Consider the following 16692-nt stretch of genomic DNA (forward strand, 5'->3'; position numbering starts at 1 on the left):
AAAGAGATTTTTGTTATAACAACTGTGTGTTCTTTTTGTTGACATAAAAAAAGATAAAAATTTACTTGTACAGTCGCTCATTCCCTTTTAATATTAAGTTATTCATTCAGCTATAAAATTATGATTCACATTTGACTGTGAAAGTTCTAAATTAAATTTAAAGTTTATTTTCTAATTGACTTTAAAATAATTAGCACATTCAAATATAAATATTATTTCAAATATTATAGAAGGAATATCAATTGCTATAAAATTTAATGTTATTGGATCCGTGTACACTATCGTAATTAGTATAAATTATAAAAATTAAAAAGTTAAAGTGCTGTAAAAATAAATTGGAAAATGTTAAAAACAAACATAGTGATGTTTTTTTAAATACAATGAAATTTAAATAACAATCCAAACAAACATTGTATTTAGACTAACAATACAATACAACTATTCAAACAAGGTGTAAATTACAAGAATGAAATTGCAAAAATGTTAACATAACTAAAATATTAAAATAACTATATAACTAATGAAAAAGAAATATTAATTTTTTTTAAAGCCAGTCGCTTTTTTAAAAGGTAAGACACATGATGACTTGAGCCTTGTAAACCCCAAGTTGTTATGTGCCTTACCCTATAGCTTTGACGCCGTTAATGCGTATCAACAATTTTGTCCTTTTGATTCATCCTTAAATTGTTTGTCCTTTTGGAAATTTTGATCAATTTTGTAGCCTTTTTGGTTCCAGACTCTGAAAGAACTATAACAAAACAAATAAAAGATTTAGGGCAATAATGTGAATTGAAGGCTAAAAGGCAAATGTAGCAACCAGTAAGGTACTAATAGGGGTAAATGAGTAAATTATTACAGTTTTAATGAGTTATCGATTTACTCATAACCCAATATTAGAAAACCAAACCAAACTGATAATCTAATAATTTTTTTTTAATAAAATCACTAAAAATCGTTAACCTAATAGCAATAAACTAATAACATTTATTGATCGATTTGATTTTGTACCCGTTCTTCTTACTGCAATAAAATACAGAAGAAATAAAGTCCAAATCCACAAAAGAAAGTATTATTAAGATCAATGTCATTATGTTAAGTCCAAAGTTCCAAGGTTTTTAATGGAAGAAAAATAGTAACAAAATACTTTTTTGTTCTTCCTGCAGTTTGGCTATATTTGTAAGTTAGATCATCTAAGGGTGTAGCAATTATCTCTGAATTAGAGACCATTTGAATTAATAATTGAATGGTAAGAACATATGAAAGTTAAACGGTAATGAATGATATGTTTACTTAATTTAAAATACTTTATGAGTCCTTTGATGATATTTCATTAGATGAGATATCCATGAGATAGTAATTCCATTTTTTTTATACGTATAGTGAATAAAATAATCTCAAACTTAGACACTCAAAGGTGTGACCTAGTAAACTCAAGGGTGTGATATAGTATTATAATAGTCAATGGAGTTTTAAGGGCAATGAACTCTAATGTTTAAGCAGAGACAAAAATATTGAATGGTTTCTTCTCATATGTCCTAGTTTTGGTGGACAAAGTTACTTGATACATGTTGCTATTAAGAGATGACATGTATCCCATGAAAGTTGTTGAGATGCACGAAAACTAGCTTAGACACCACAATTCTAAAAAAAACTCTCATGAATAACTAATACCTCAAACTAAACATGAGATATCTCTAGATTATTTTCCTTATCCACGTAGCAAACGACCCTAAGAGTACGAATCACGCTGGAAGGTAAATAAGAACACTATTGATCCATCCTAAAACGAGGGAAAGAATAAATAAATTAGGGCTGTCAATGTAATTATATTAAAAGTAAGGGGTCAAAGTACAAATCCTCCTTAAGGCTTAAACCCTAACTAAAACCCAAAATCCCCAATTTTCTTTCAGCAAATGAATCAGTATCACCATTTCTTTCTTCATCGAAAAGCTTCCAAATTTCTTCATCACAGTTTCACTATTTTCCGTTCAATGGGCGGCGGTCCCCGTACTTTCCCCGGCGGTCTCAACAAATGGCAATGGAAGCGCCTCCACGAGAAGAAAGCTCGCGACAAGGAAAACCGACTCCTTGATCAAGAGAAGCAGCTTTATCAGGCTCGAATCCGATCTCAAATCCGAGCTAAACTCACTTCTTCTGGTGAACAATCGAATTTGAGCAATGAACAACAGCCTAACTATAGCCCTGTTTCACCACAAGACCATATTAGAGGTCTAGCTGATCGGTTCATGAAGGAAGGTGCTGAGGATTTGTGGAATGAAGATGACGGACCGGTTAATATTCCGCAGATAAATCAACAAAGCCAAGGTATTAGTGAGTCTATTGATTTGCGGAAATTGAGAGATACTAAGTTTAGTGATGTTCCTCGAAGTTACAGTTTTCAGCAAGCTAGACATTTTTGTACGAATGTTAGGGATGTTATTGCGGAAATTTGTAGGACTAGAAATCCAGCTTGTTCGGATAGTTGGTCAAGACAAAACAAATTTTTAATGTTTGGATGGAGGTTGGGTAATACTGAGAATAGAAATGTGAATAATTTGAATGGATTTTTGAATTTTAGATGCTATTCTGTAGATAGAATGAATGGGAATAGGTTGAGGAAATTGGATTTTACTAGAAATGAGAGTTCGGAAAGTGAGGATAAGTCGAGATCAGTGGGATTGGTGGTGAAGGGTGATGAGCGAAAAACAAAATGGCCAAGGTTTCGACCGAAAGCTGAGGAGTCAACTGATGAAGACGATGATGAAGATACTGAGGTGGATGAGGATGAGGAGGAAAGACGTAGAAGAGGGAGTGTAAAGATGATGAGTAGTGCTGCTCTAGGGAAGTATGATATGAAGACAAAGAAGAGAGTTCCATTGAAGTTTGTGGAAGATGAAGATGATTTATCACTGCATGTCGCGGCGATAAGGAAGGAGGTTAAAGGGCGGAGTATGCAGAAAATTGAAACCGAAGAAGACGAGAAGGAAACGATACTTAGCTCTAAAAGGTAAGAAATGATTTTTCAGTGTGCCGCTAGACATTGCAAAATGTTCATATTTAATGATATTTCAGTGACACTGTGGCGTATGATCGATTAGGTTTGATGAATATGATGTATCTCCTTTGACAGTCAAGGCCCTTACTGCAGCAGGTTATGTGCAAATGACTAAAGTGCAAGAGGCAACACTTTCTGCTTGTCTTGAGGGTATGTTATTACTAATACTAAAATATTTTAGATATTAATTTGCTGTAAACATTTAGTTTTTCATCATATGAACAGTCTTGATAAATGAGTGTCATGTTTCATTCCTTGATTTTTCGAGCCTTGTGCTGTCTGAAAAAATGAATCCAGTGTGTGTAGGATGTATGTTTTGGAACAAGTTTAACTGATGAGCAGGTTCAAGATTGGACCTCTAGTATCTCTTATGAATGAACTAGTTCTCACTTTTGCTTTTGCCAATTACAGGAAAGGATGCTTTAGTTAAAGCAAGGACAGGCACAGGCAAAAGTGCTGCGTTTTTGGTAAATTATTTCTTCTCTTTTATGTGATTCCCTGCAGATTATTTGCATCTTTCACTTCCTTGTTCTTTTATTACTTCTATTAAAGGCCAACAGCTTCCAGCCATTGAAACAGTTCTGAAGGCCTCACGTAAAAAGAGTGCCCAAAGGGTCCCGCCAATAGATGTACTTATTCTCTGTCCCACGCGAGAACTTGCTAGTCAGATAGCTGCTGAAGCTAATGTGTTGTTAAAGTACCATGAAGGCATTGGTGTGCAGACTCTAGTTGGAGGGACACGGTTCAAAGAAGATCAGAAACGCCTAGAGTGTGATCCATGCCAGGTATATATGCATTTTATCTGTATTGGGACATTTTTTCAGTTTATGGTAAAAGATGAATTCAATGTGGATGATTTGCTTCCCTTGCATTTTGAGAATGACATTGAGAAATGTACACATGTTTCTGTTAAACAGGAGTACAACAAAAGATATGTGCAAGTTCTGCAAAATATTCCAATGATGTGTAGTATAGCAAGTCTGTTATCTCGACTCATTAGTTGTAGTTGCTTATTAGGTTTAGAAACAGAGACTAGACAGTCTAGCTATGGGCGGCATCTTAGTACCAGTGTTATCAAACTTGGCCTGGACCTGCCGTTTGACTAGAAAATACAGTACAATGGGGCCTGACCTGGCTGTGCCTAGCTGGATTGTCAAGCTGTTAGTACTAGTGTTAGGATCCGGGGGTATGGACCCAAGTGCGGATACGGCTGCTAGGATACGGTATAAATGTATATCATGACATATATAAATATATATTAATTGAAGGTATTGAACTCAAACTAATAAAATGTAATTCTTTATCAACACTCAATATTTTATTCATAAGATATCTTGTGTGAGGAGAAGATGCATGGATATCCCAGATGTGTGAGAGGTAGGCTATGGATGGTTCAAGACAGGTAGAGGTAGATCGAAGAAGTATTGGATAGAGGTGATTAGACAGGACATGGTGCAATTTCAGCTTATCAAGGACATGACCTTAGATAGGAGGGTGTGGAGGACACAAATTATGATAGAAGGTTAGTAGGTAGTCGTGTGTTGTCTTGTTGTCAGTTTATAATTAGTTGTAGTATTGCTCTTGTAGCATCTTGTCTTTCGATTTCTGTTACTGTATCTTGTTTCTCATACCCCGATTAGTGTATTGTTTTTTGTAGTTTCTGTTCTGTTACTATCTGTTGCTTCTTGTACTGCTGTTGCTTCTTTTTTTGGGATTGTTGTGGATTGTTTTTCTTGAGCCGAAGGTCTATCAGAAACAACCTCTCTATCGTGAGGTAGAGGTAATGTGTGCATACACTCTATCCTCCTCAGTCCTCACTTTGTTGGACTATATTGGGTATGTTGTTGTATAAGATATCTCGTGTAATAATAAAGCATTCTTATACTTTCCATAAATATATATGTGTGTGTGAAACAAAACTTAAAATCAAATCAAATACCCAATCAATCTGTTATTCTTGGTCATAATATAGTCAAATCATCACCAGATTTGATGTAAATGTACGAACACAACCATGTATAAATCTCAGTAGTTGGTATCACATTTATGAAGCTTTTGTTTCTCTCATCTGCTATTCTGTTGTACCAAATTCACATTAAACAATTTTCCTCCATGCGACACTAGGGCTAGATAATCAAAGGGGCAATTCTGAGAATTGAACTTGGGACATTTTCAACCTAAGTGAGAATCTTACTACCAGATCAAAATCTATTTTTCATGCAGTAATATTTATATTTCAGGTTCAAAGCTGCTAAAGTTTTGTGAATGTTTCTTTTCTCTATCATTTAGCTGACCTCTCAAGGAGTTTGTGCATGTTTCTGTCTTTTATTGTGTATTTAGCTGCATCTAAATTCATTGTTGCATTTGCTATTTCTGTAGATTATAGTTGCAACACCTGGTAGATTATTAGATCACATTGAGAACAAGTCTGGCTTCTCTACACGAATAATGGGATTGAAGATGCTAATACTTGATGAAGCTGACCACTTACTGGACCTTGGGTTCCGGAAAGACATAGAGAAACTTGTTGATTGCTTGCCTCGACGAAGGCAGTCCCTACTCTTTTCAGCTACTGTCCCGAAGGAGGTTAGTTTTCCTCATTTCCTCTTGTTAATATTGTAAAAGGTTCACTGTGGGCAATAGCAGGCTGTCCACTAGATAGTCGAAGTGTGTGCAATCTGGTGCAACACCATTATAATAAAAGAATTTGACTGATGTTATGTAATCCAAGAGCTTAGGTCTTTCTGGTGTGTTAGAACTTGTAAACTTCCTGCTGGTTGAAAGAAATGTTATGAAAATGCAGGTCCGTCGCATATCTCAACTTGTTCTGAAAAGAGAATATGACTATGTTGATACAGTGGGGCTTGGACTGGAAACGAATCCAAAGGTATCCGTTGATTTTGGTTTTCGCTTAAAGATACGGAATAGGTTCCTGCTTCTTTACAGAAAATTTAGACTGTTATTTTTTGGATTCAGTGTAATTTCTTTCTTTGCAATATGGTCATATTTTTTGAGTTCAGTAATATCTATCCTAAATACATGGGCTTATAAACAGGTTAAGCAATTTTATCTAGTTGCACCGCATGAACAACATTTTCAACTTGTGCACCATCTTTTGGCAAGCCATATCTCAGAAGTGCCTGATTACAAGGTAATTAGTTCTTAATGTTAGAATTTATTTGTACTTTTGAAGCTTTTCGTAATACCATCTGCTTTTTTGGTTGTGATGTTTATTTTCTCATATCTATTTTTTTTTAATTTTCTTTGAACTTTAATGTCATACAGGTCATTGTTTTTTGTACAACAGCTATGATGACATCCCTCATGTTTTCCCTCTTCCGCGAGATGAAAATGAATGTGAGAGAGATCCATTCCAGAAAACCTCAACTTTATCGTACTCGAATCTCTGATGAATTCAAGGAAACAAAACGTGTAATTCTTATTTCCTCTGATGTGTCAGCTCGAGGGATGAATTATCCTGATGTTACACTTGTTATTCAGGTATATGGCAATTCAGAGAGCTTATAATGCACATTGATATTTCTTGAAGTTCAAACATTATTTTTGACTCTTCTTTTGAATATAGTCTGTTTCCTTTTAAATGCTATAACTTCTTGTTCTTGGAATGGTTAAATAATTTTGGGTTCAATATCTTCCTAAAATGACCTTGGAAAAAATTAACAGTCAAATAAAGTACTTCTCCAATTTGTTGAAGGAGGTTGTTTATTAAAACTTCTTTCACAAACCTGAAGTAGTCAACCAAAGAATAATCCGAAGGCTCAAGTTATTTAGGCTCTTTTCTCTCCAACTTTGCCATCCTTCAAATTTTTAGTGTCACTATTCACATCATTTCTCATCTAAAGTGTTTTCTCCTATTTGCGAAGTGATGATCAATTCGGTGGTCTGATAATCAAGGAATGTGCATTATGTGGGAACTTGGTTTGTTTTCTTTTTTTTGTGGGGCTGTTTCCTTTTCCTTCCTCTATATCTTACATGGGAATGTTTCTGTTTATCAGGTTGGTCTTCCTGTTGATCGAGAGCAGTATATACACCGGCTTGGAAGAACTGGGCGAGAAGGCAAAGAAGGAGAAGGTATCCTGTTGCTTGCGCCTTGGGAACAATATTTCTTGGATGACATAAAAGACCTCCCCATGGAAAACTGGCCAGTTCCACATCTTGATCCTCGTGTTAAAGTCAAGGTTAGCTGCTTTGTACACTCATTCTTTTTTCTATGCACTGATAGGCCGTAGAACACAAAATGCTCCCCATTCACCTTAGGAAAATAAAGGAAATTCACTAGTTAGAGAGGATTATAATAAGATCTCTGATTACTATGCTGGACTTCTACGAGGTAATTTTTTTTGTTTTTTGTATGAGCAGGATTTTTGAGAAGTCCCTTTCTTGATTTTATTCCAAGCCACTAGCATTTAAATTTGGTTTCAGTTAAATGTGATTGTAAAGCACTTTATTTCTTGTGCCTGGCAACCTGAAGTCGGTATTGTAGATGAATTATTTTCCGAGTTTCTTAAACACTTCCACCTATCATCACAAACAAACTGAACAAGGATGTCACCACACTTTTGTTTGGAGTACGTTTAGTAGTACTGATGCTGTAGACTCTTGTCAGGAGTGTTATCCCATGCCCGCCCCCACCCACTGGAAACTAACTGTTTCATTTACTTCTGGAAATCATTTTTAGCTTTTTGATGATATGATAATTGCAGATGGAAGAAGCAATGGAAAAGATGGACACTAGTGTCAAAGAAGCAGCTTATCACGCTTGGCTTGGTTATTACAACTCTGTCAGGGAAATAGGCAGAGATAAGACGACACTTGTCGAGTTAGCTAACCACTTTAGCGAGTCTATTGGTTTGCAAAAGCCTCCTTCACTATTCCGTAGAACAGCTCTAAAGATGGGATTGAAAGATGTTCCTGGCATCCGGATACGAAAGTAGCTCAGGGTTTTTGGTCTTACGTTAAAAGAGATGATAATGTTAGAGGAGAGTAGTAGCATCCATAGTTCTGGTGAACGTTGATTTGGCGTCAGGAAACAACATTAGCGGGACTTGTATTTGGTCTTTTGAACCGTCTATTTGGACATCTTGTGAATGTATTAAATCTTCTTGAAAAATGAAATGTAAATATTTGAGTGCTGAATAAATTCTCTGTAAACCTTTCCAGCAAAGACCTAATTCATGATAAATTTAGGTAATCTTAATTCTTGGGTTATTTTTTTAATGGTTTTGAGTTTATGTTTCCAATTTTTCAGATAAGCCAAAGTTCGTCTATTCAGGTTCTTTTATTTACTTGGTAGGGCATTGCATTCTCCGGATAATTCAAATTGAAGCAATTGAATGTCCAACTTGAGCCGATACGATGTGGTGAAATGGTAAGACACGTGAAATTTAAAATCTCAATAAGAAAGCACGATTGCATTGTAGTGACAACTCATCAATCTTTCTTTTTCTGTTTCAAGCAGCGGATCTAAAGTACAACTTACGGTATCACAAAAATTTAGTAACTTTTGACTTTTAAAATTTCAATAAAAAAGCACGATTGCATTGTAGTGACAACTCATCAATCTTTCTTTTTCTGTTTTGAGAAGCGGATCTAAAGTACAACTTACGGTATCACAAAAATTTAGTAACTTTTGACTTGATCTTATATACATATTGAAATTTACTAAATATCTATAAATATTTTACGATAAATGAATTTGTTTATTAGTACATGTTAACTTAAAGTTGCTATAAAAATTTATAAACTTTAAATTTCGAATTCGTTTTGCTTGAAAAGAACCAAACCTTTTACTGTTCTGAGTTTATTTAAGTGGACCCTGTGAACGAATTAGTTCTGATAATTGGGCCCAATGGGCTCAAAGATGACGTCATGTTACAGAAGTAACAAATATTGAAAATGAAATGTTGTTTTCATATGGATGCTATGTCTTCTCAAACATGCAATATCCCACAAAAAAATGAAAATTCATTTCATATCCTCTTTCCTTTAGACAATTCTTTTCTTGGAACCCTCGGAAATCCGGAGTTGCTATTCTTTGGATATACATTGAGCAATCCGATGTATCAGCTTAGTCATCCTTACGAATAAATATAAATCATATAATTAAAATTCCCATTTTTTTTCTTTCTTCAAAATTACACAAAAGAATTCTGATGAATTGAATTAAAGAAAATATGTAGTATTCCAAGTAGAAAATTCACCAAGACTGATTTCCTTATTAATTGGACAATTTTTATTTTATTTTATTTTTACAACAGAATTTGCATAGTTAGAAAGTACATAAAATACTATAGATCATACTCATTTTAGAATAAAAAAGTTTATAAATATATGAAAATCGCAGTTACAGATAGTATTATTGACTCTCCTAATAGGCTAATAGTGTGCTGGCATATATAATTGAGATAGAATATCTAGAGAATTCATCAATAATAATAGACGTCTAATGGCATTCTGACCTTTCTTTGTTAGACCTGTTTATAGTCGGAAATTCCAACTCGAAGACCCTAATACTACTTACTTTGCAACATATTATAAATTGAACCCCCTTTTCAGCATTTACACAACAAGATGAACAGTTTAACTAGGTGCATTAAACTTAGTAAGTATTCATTCATCCTTAACCAGAGTTCCTGACAAGTCTTTGGTGAAGTAACTTTGATAAAAAAAAAAAAAAAGGCATTAAGAGACCCTCCTGGCCCAACCCTAGACACTCTAAGATCCTTTCTGAAACTTGCTCCCACTTCAATTTCAAGTCAAGATAAAAAGGGCTCGAATGGTACGATCCCTAGGTACAGAGTTACCTTTGTTAGGAAGCGATTTACCCCAATCTGAGACTTCCCAGCGTGAATTCAGATTAGTCGGGCTCCAATATTGGTACCAGACACCGGAGGGGAAATAAAAAAAAAGGTGCATCAACTTGTTGACCATGAACAATGAAACTCTTTTGAGGGTACAAATGTCATTTTACACAAGCCAATATTAGCTAGTGTTTTTTTTTAATTCAACTCTTGTCTACACCATATGTTTTTCAATGCATATTAATAAGACAACTCATCAGTCTACACAATTGAATAATCTCATTTTTTTTCTAAATCACTTCTACTTCCAATCATCATATACTCATGAAAGCTCAATATCCTTCTGTTCCAATTTTACTACTAATCATGGCGATACTCATTATGAGCCAATTCTCAAGTTGCCATAACATCCAAAGAATGACAACTACAACAACAAAACAAACATACAGAGACTTAGATTCCAGGTACTCATGGCATCTCTCTGCATCAGATCCTAAAACATCAAGAAATGAAGATATTAAACAAAGCTACAGAGTTTCAAATCACGCCGTTCCGGGAGGACCAAACCCTTTACACAATTGAATTGATTTGATTGTATTCTTCACGCATCTTAGTGTCTCTACAAAATCACAGGTTTTGCAGTTAATTGTGTCATATTGTTCCAAGTAATACTGTATAGAGAGAAGTTTTTTGTTCTCCTTGCTTTTGCCTTTTGTTTTTTGAAGTTTTATGTATTCATTAACTAAATGTAAAAAGTTGCCTTAGTACTTTCTTCTCAGTTATACACTGCAGTCTGCAGCACTTGCTCTTTTCTGGCAGGGGATCTTGATCCAGTTATCATGTGATCTTTAAAAATATATATCTTTTGTAACTTACACAACTTTAAGATAATAATAAAAGGCTATAGATAATGAAAGGAGAGAAACATGCCAAAAGATAAATTTCTAATATAGTAGTCCCTCCGTTTCAATTTGTTTGTCTGATTTTGACTTGACACGGAGTTTAAGCTAGTAAATAAGACTTTTGAGTCTTGTGCTCTTAATCTACAGATATGTAGAATGTATCAAAATGCACTTTAATCTTGTGGTCTTAAATATGTCATGTGTTGCTAAGAAAAAGAAGAAGAGACATCCCTTTTTAAAGAGACTAAAAAGGAATGTAAGACGGACCGATTGAATGAAGGGAGTAGCTAATAACCAATCACATTGGGATCACTCACCCACTTTGATTAAAGTATATGTCCATTCAAAACAAAAGCTGCAGCTGATGCAAAGAAGTCAACTAACTAGATTCGAAAGCAGACAGTAAGCTAAATATTTCTTCCTTATTTTCTAAGACTGGTTAATAAATTTTTAAGCAAGAATAGCCTTACTGGTGGAGAAGCCAGTTAGCTTTTCGATCCATCGGATATATTATTATACAAATTAGAAAAAATAAACAAGGGTGTACTATAGTCTATAGTAATTTGTACATCCACATAGGAAGATTCAATTAGTAAGTTCTCCAAGCAGTCCAACATTTCATTTTGAAGTATTTCGAGGTGAATTCCGGATGACAATCTTGATATGAGGCAATCGAAAGATTAACTTTTTCCCTATCCTGTGAGAATTATGTCTGCTATGAGAAACACAAGATGCAAAATTATTTAATGGATCTGAAAAAGTGACTTCTTCGATCCTCGAAATTAAAAGACAGATACATGGTTTTGCTAGTGTGCTCCTGGATAAAAACTAAAAAGATGGGTTTTCAACGAGGCTTATTTCCAACATTCTGGAAAAAAATCTTTAGTAGAATGTCCGAATAAGTCAACTCATTTTGCTTTCCCACAAGATCTTCAAGTAAGTAACTGGAGCCTAACGACCACAAGATTACACACACCATTGTATTTATATACTACCCTATACATAGCATGTATGTCACGCAACTGAAAATGTTGTATTACAGTGTATTTACTAACTGGATGAGATTAATTCCAGTTCAGTTAAAACAGAAAAATGATGCAAAAGCCATAAAAAGATACTACATAATCACTAAATAATGTAGTTGATGAGGCAAAGCTGAAACACAATTTAAATAATGTAGTGATTTAGATGCTAACCTGCTGATTGTCCGGAAGAGGCATCTCAAAGCCACCGCGGTTGGTCAATATAAAAAATAAGATGTTTAAATGCTTTATATGTAACTCAGGTCAAAGGAGCTCAAGTGAACCAGCAATGGGGTGAAAGTTTTGCTACATAAGCTCTGTGCCCACTGGATCAATCGAAAAATGAACAGAAAGATGTTTTTGGACAATTGGCCGAAACTTAGATCTCCACATCTGCTTTCAATAAACACAGCGTTCAGATTTTGGCAACTAGATTCATCATCATCAAGTCATGAAATTTAGGCCAAAGCTACTTCTAGCTTCCTTTAAACTTCAAAATCATTAAACCAATGATCTCGGCATGTTTATCATAATAGTAAATCAAGCCATGCTATAGGAAGTGTTATTTTCAAACTTAATCTATATTTTAACCTAAACATTAAAAGAGGCTTCAAACATAAATATAAACATCGGAATCTTGTATGTTAAATCTCTAAAAGATAATCTGAACTTTTCTGCTAAAGAACAACTAAGTTAGAGAGTGATTCCTTTGGAATATCTTTTGTTACAACTGACAAATAATGTAATATGCTAATGATTCCAAGAGTGGATAACCTGCCATTGATTGAGCGCACTTACATTATTATATTCTGAACTGTTCATGAACATCTGGAAGGCCTCCGCTGATGAATAAATACACAGTTAGATGTTGGAAATATTTCAAATTGCAAGTTAAAGGAAAAAAAGATGAGAGCTCACTAGAGAGAAACCGTATTACTACACCATGAGTATATTCCGCACTGGAAATGTTAAAATTTGAACCTGAAAATGTGAAGTAATATTTCTATGAGGTGCTGGGGAACTGACAGAGAAAATAGAACCAGGGGAACAAGTGATGTGGACAGGAAATGCTGATCTGATCAGTGACAAAATAATCAAATGTAAACGGATTAATAAAATCCCTTTAGGTTATTAAGTATATCTAATCTCCAACTTTAATTTCAAAAATATGCCTCCATATGGCTTCTAACAAAAAAAGAAAATAAAGCATGTCAATTGGGGAAAATCTACAGATAAGAATGTCATCGGTAAAATATTCCAGGAATACCGATAGTAGCCTGAACAATCAAGGATGGGAAATCCATTGTCAGCTTTGACAGAGCGAGCAAAGCATCTTCGGCAGGACCATCCAAAGAACTCTTACCAAATGCTATGAGAAGTACAAGCTCCACACCATAGTTGAACTCCTGCCACCCAAAGACTATCATATGTCTCATTTTGATACCAAGAACCTACCCGCACACTAATGCTTTCTGCAAATTACTAAAACTACTGAAAGACGGGCAAGAGAAAGATAGGTAGGATTGTTTGAGAAATCTCATTTGTCAAATTTGAAAACCACCAAGTAGTAGACATTAAAGAGTGAAAATCTATAAGTATGAGGGTAAGCCTCATTGTTGGGAATCAATAATTGACCTATTTCAGAAGAAGTCTGGTGATTAGCCTATTCCGCATTAAGTATATTAGAACAAAAGTCAATTGGATGGCCAAAAGGAATAACAACTCTAACTACAAAGTTCAAACATCCAGCGAGGTTCAAATAAATGGATATGTTTCAACCTCCCCTTTTCGAAATATTGACAGCATGTCATCTTCTACTTCGGACTCAAAGTCGGCATTGATAATCTCCTGTCAACATGTAAAACTGAAAAGTTTCAGGATATGGATTTCATCTGCAACGCAACTAAAGTATACAAATCAAATGGCACAGAGGATTTTGTTCTTTACATGTTAGGGCATACATGGCAGTAAGGCACAACATGGTCCCTAAGGACACCCACATAGAATTGATTCTCATAAAATTTCAATAGATCCTTCTTTGTTTGAAAGCGCATGTAGATACCGTGGCTATATTTATCATCATTCCCACCAGAGACGCGTCCTACAGCAGGAAATAAAATATAAAACAAACATTTACAAAATACACACCACAAAAGGCATCATTTCCCTACTTCATGCAAAACAAACTTGAAAGGAAGACTGAAGTGAAGCTTCTCTGCGAGTAAAACAAGCTTTATAGATTGTTCAGGATGAGAAGCATAGGGATTTAACCCAAACAATTGAAGTCAAATTACATAAAGAATGTCTCCAAGAAAATATGCAGTACTTTTGTATTTGCTCTGAATAAAGTGGATATTTTATTTTCCTACATATACATCTCTTTCTTCATTTTGCGACTCGACTTTGGAGAAGTTTTAGTATTTTCCTTAAGAAAAAAGTTTAGACTCCTCTGTATTTCTGCCTAGGACTTGACTACATTTTTAATAGAACTCATACTGCGCTTACCAGACAAAGTAAAACAAATTAAAGAACTCGAGTGATATTTCATTGAGCACAACTAAAGCAAAAACTCACAGCCCTTATTATATCTTGTATAAGTCAAACAAGAAGTAACTTTGACCTAATGAGATGGAAACAATGCCACCCATTTGATATTGGGTTGTATAAAGGTAGTCCAGCATATCTTTCTCTTGTACTTCAGATAAGTCCTCCTTTCCTTTGATCAGACTCACGTGTTCAACTACTTTTCTGCAAGCAGCAAAGCAAGTTGTTTCTTCAAGAACAACTTGAGAAAACATAATACAAAAAGAAACAATAACAAGATGCAAACTACATTCAAGATTGGGATATACGGCTGAAAGAAATTGAATATTTCTATAAAGTTAAATGGAAGATTAGTTGATTAAGTTATACCCAGTATTACAACAATTGCTGGAAGTTCCTCTCTCATGAAAATTCTCTTATAATTATCCTCATCTTTGGAGGGGAGACTTGGAGCAATGAGTAAAAAAATCTTCAACCTATAGATAACGGGTTTGAGTTGTGGAATTAGCCGCTAAAGCGGGTCTGGGTAGGTTGCCTATTTTACAACTCCTTGGGGTGTAACTCTTCCCCAAACTCTATGTGAACACAAGATGCATTGGATTTGGGCTACCCTTTTAATTATACTCATCTTTCATTGCAAACGTTCTTAAATGTTCATCCCCATGCCAAATATGAACAAAACGCAATGGAAATCAAATCTACACTAAATATGTGGAGATGAATATCACAATCTAGAATTTTCAAGGTAAAGGTAACTGATGCAAGACTCATTAAGATCTAAAGATTCAAGATAAGTATAAAACAGTGCACTGTGCAAGACAAAAGAGAAATGTAGAATCTTTCCATTGTTATCAAAAAAATAATAATTGATAACTATGGTGTCGAGGCCAACTTTTGCATATCGACTAATTTCACAGGATACCTTCTACCAGCAACAGATATCTGGTAACTCTATCCACCAAGGCTAGAACATCTAGGAAGACATCACCTAGTATTTTCTTTTCGTCTCTACTGGGATTTGAACGAGATACCTCATGGTTCTCAACGCACTTCATCAACCACTAGGTCACACCATTGGGTGATTCTATTGTTATCAAATTAAACGTACATAATATCCTTTTCCCCTTTAACATTTTATTTCAAATAAACCAGAAGACTATTGCACATTAGCACGACAACTTATCCTTGATTAAATAAATTTAAGCTACTGAAGTCATATATTAATTATAGAGACTCAAACAATAAAGCTACATTCCAAAATCATCAATCTCTTACTGAATGCAGCAACAACATATGATTTTTTTTTTACATCCAATTCACAATTCAGCATCAGTATAAAACTTTAAGAAGATTTAAAGTACACCAACCTTTTCCGTTTCGCATCATTATCAAAACTCCATCGATCAGCAGCCGAGCATATCACATTGCGATTCTTACTTCGCAATCCATGATTTGCCTTCAAAACACGACTACCCAAAGCTGCAACTGCAGAGAAAACAGAGGAAATTAACAGTTAGTATGGAAAACCATAGAAAATTGCAATTTCATAAACTGAAACTTGAACAATCCATTAATATAAAATTACCATTCAATTTGGGGGTTTTGTTAACTGAAAAAGGAATTAAATTGAAGGGTTTAGGAGAAGAAATTAGGGTTTGAGTATGATGAATCTGCATTTTGATTTTGTGTGGAGTAAAGGCTAACGCTCATTGTTCCATTTATAAAAAAATTGAGATACTTTAGCAGTGAAATGGGTGGACTAGGAAAAATGGAATGGCGCTAAATATACTTGTTTATTTTGTCGGTTAATTTAACAGAAAAGATTCGTATTTTTGAAATTAAGCCTATGGTTAATAGTTTAGCATTTTATGTGTGCGTGGTTAATACTAAACAAATAAAAATAGAGAGAAAGAAAGATGAGGGATTTTATGACTCGTTGGGGAAAACTCAATCACTCCCTGCACTATATTAGTGGCAAAGATAGATGTAGCTTATTTGCTATTTGTTTAGTATTGACTTAATTTTTCAAATGAAGAAACCGTTAATAATATTGGACATCTAAATAAAGTGGACGGAGGGTATATATATATATATATATAATACATAAATATGCTCTTTAACTTGATTTTAGTTGGTATCTATGAGACTATGACTTTCAGTTTTTGGGTGTGTACAAATAGAACAAATAGACACAACGTCTTACGTACATGGTGAACACAAATCAGTTCGTCATATAAGGCGCATGTGTCTAATTGTTCAGCTCTATACATGCATTAGCCTAGTGTATTAAAAAAATAATGCATGCATTAACCTTGTTTGGTACTCTTTTCCAACCTATGTATAACTAA

General features: G+C 34.5%; 2 protein-coding genes across 3 annotated transcripts; one reads left to right on the forward strand and one right to left on the reverse strand.

Annotated features, from left to right (window-relative positions):
• The first annotated feature begins 1885 nt into the window (after positions 1-1885).
• Positions 1886-8273, forward strand: LOC102602129 (probable DEAD-box ATP-dependent RNA helicase 48). The gene is made up of 10 exons (XM_006364081.2): positions 1886-3007; positions 3099-3205; positions 3467-3522; positions 3616-3840; positions 5435-5641; positions 5859-5942; positions 6111-6206; positions 6341-6556; positions 7072-7254; positions 7780-8273. Exons 1-10 carry the CDS (start codon positions 1914-1916, stop codon positions 8008-8010), a joined length of 2499 nt encoding a protein of 832 aa, XP_006364143.1. The 5' UTR covers positions 1886-1913; the 3' UTR covers positions 8011-8273.
• A 2950-nt stretch (positions 8274-11223) lies between these two features.
• Positions 11224-16102, reverse strand: LOC102592658 (uncharacterized). 2 transcript variants are annotated; one of them, XM_006364055.2, is made up of 10 exons: positions 15930-16102; positions 15712-15829; positions 14421-14548; positions 13762-13901; positions 13580-13648; positions 13068-13206; positions 12719-12781; positions 12599-12642; positions 11975-12193; positions 11224-11475 (listed from the first exon to the last, which is right to left on the reverse strand). In XM_006364055.2, exons 1-9 carry the CDS (start codon positions 16018-16020, stop codon positions 12107-12109), a joined length of 879 nt encoding a protein of 292 aa, XP_006364117.1. In that variant the 5' UTR covers positions 16021-16102; the 3' UTR covers positions 11224-11475; positions 11975-12106. The 2 variants fall into 2 exon arrangements, with proteins under 2 accessions (XP_006364117.1, XP_015159290.1); XM_015303804.1 differs by having other exon boundaries at positions 11224-11490.
• Positions 16103-16692: the final 590 nt, after the last annotated feature.

The sequence above is a fragment of the Solanum tuberosum genome, unplaced genomic scaffold (assembly GCF_000226075.1).
Source record: "Solanum tuberosum cultivar DM 1-3 516 R44 unplaced genomic scaffold, SolTub_3.0 scf00477, whole genome shotgun sequence".
Taxonomy (NCBI): Eukaryota; Viridiplantae; Streptophyta; class Magnoliopsida; order Solanales; family Solanaceae; genus Solanum; species Solanum tuberosum.

Excerpts from the sequence above, each read along its gene's own strand:
- LOC102602129 (XM_006364081.2), top strand. The coding sequence starts at position 1,914 with ATGAATCAGTATCACCATTTCTTTCTTCATCGAAAAGCTTCCAAATTT. Across the intron at positions 3,841-5,434 it reads TAGAGTGTGATCCATGCCAG|ATTATAGTTGCAACACCTGG; the intron begins GTATATATGCAT and ends CTATTTCTGTAG. Across the intron at positions 7,255-7,779 it reads ATCCTCGTGTTAAAGTCAAG|ATGGAAGAAGCAATGGAAAA; the intron begins GTTAGCTGCTTT and ends TGATAATTGCAG.
- LOC102592658 (XM_006364055.2), bottom strand. The coding sequence starts at position 16,020 with ATGCAGATTCATCATACTCAAACCCTAATTTCTTCTCCTAAACCCTTC. Across the intron at positions 13,902-14,420 it reads CATTGTTTCCATCTCATTAG|GACGCGTCTCTGGTGGGAAT; the intron begins GTCAAAGTTACT and ends TTCCTGCTGTAG. Across the intron at positions 13,649-13,761 it reads ATGTTGTGCCTTACTGCCAT|GAGATTATCAATGCCGACTT; the intron begins GTATGCCCTAAC and ends ACATGTTGACAG.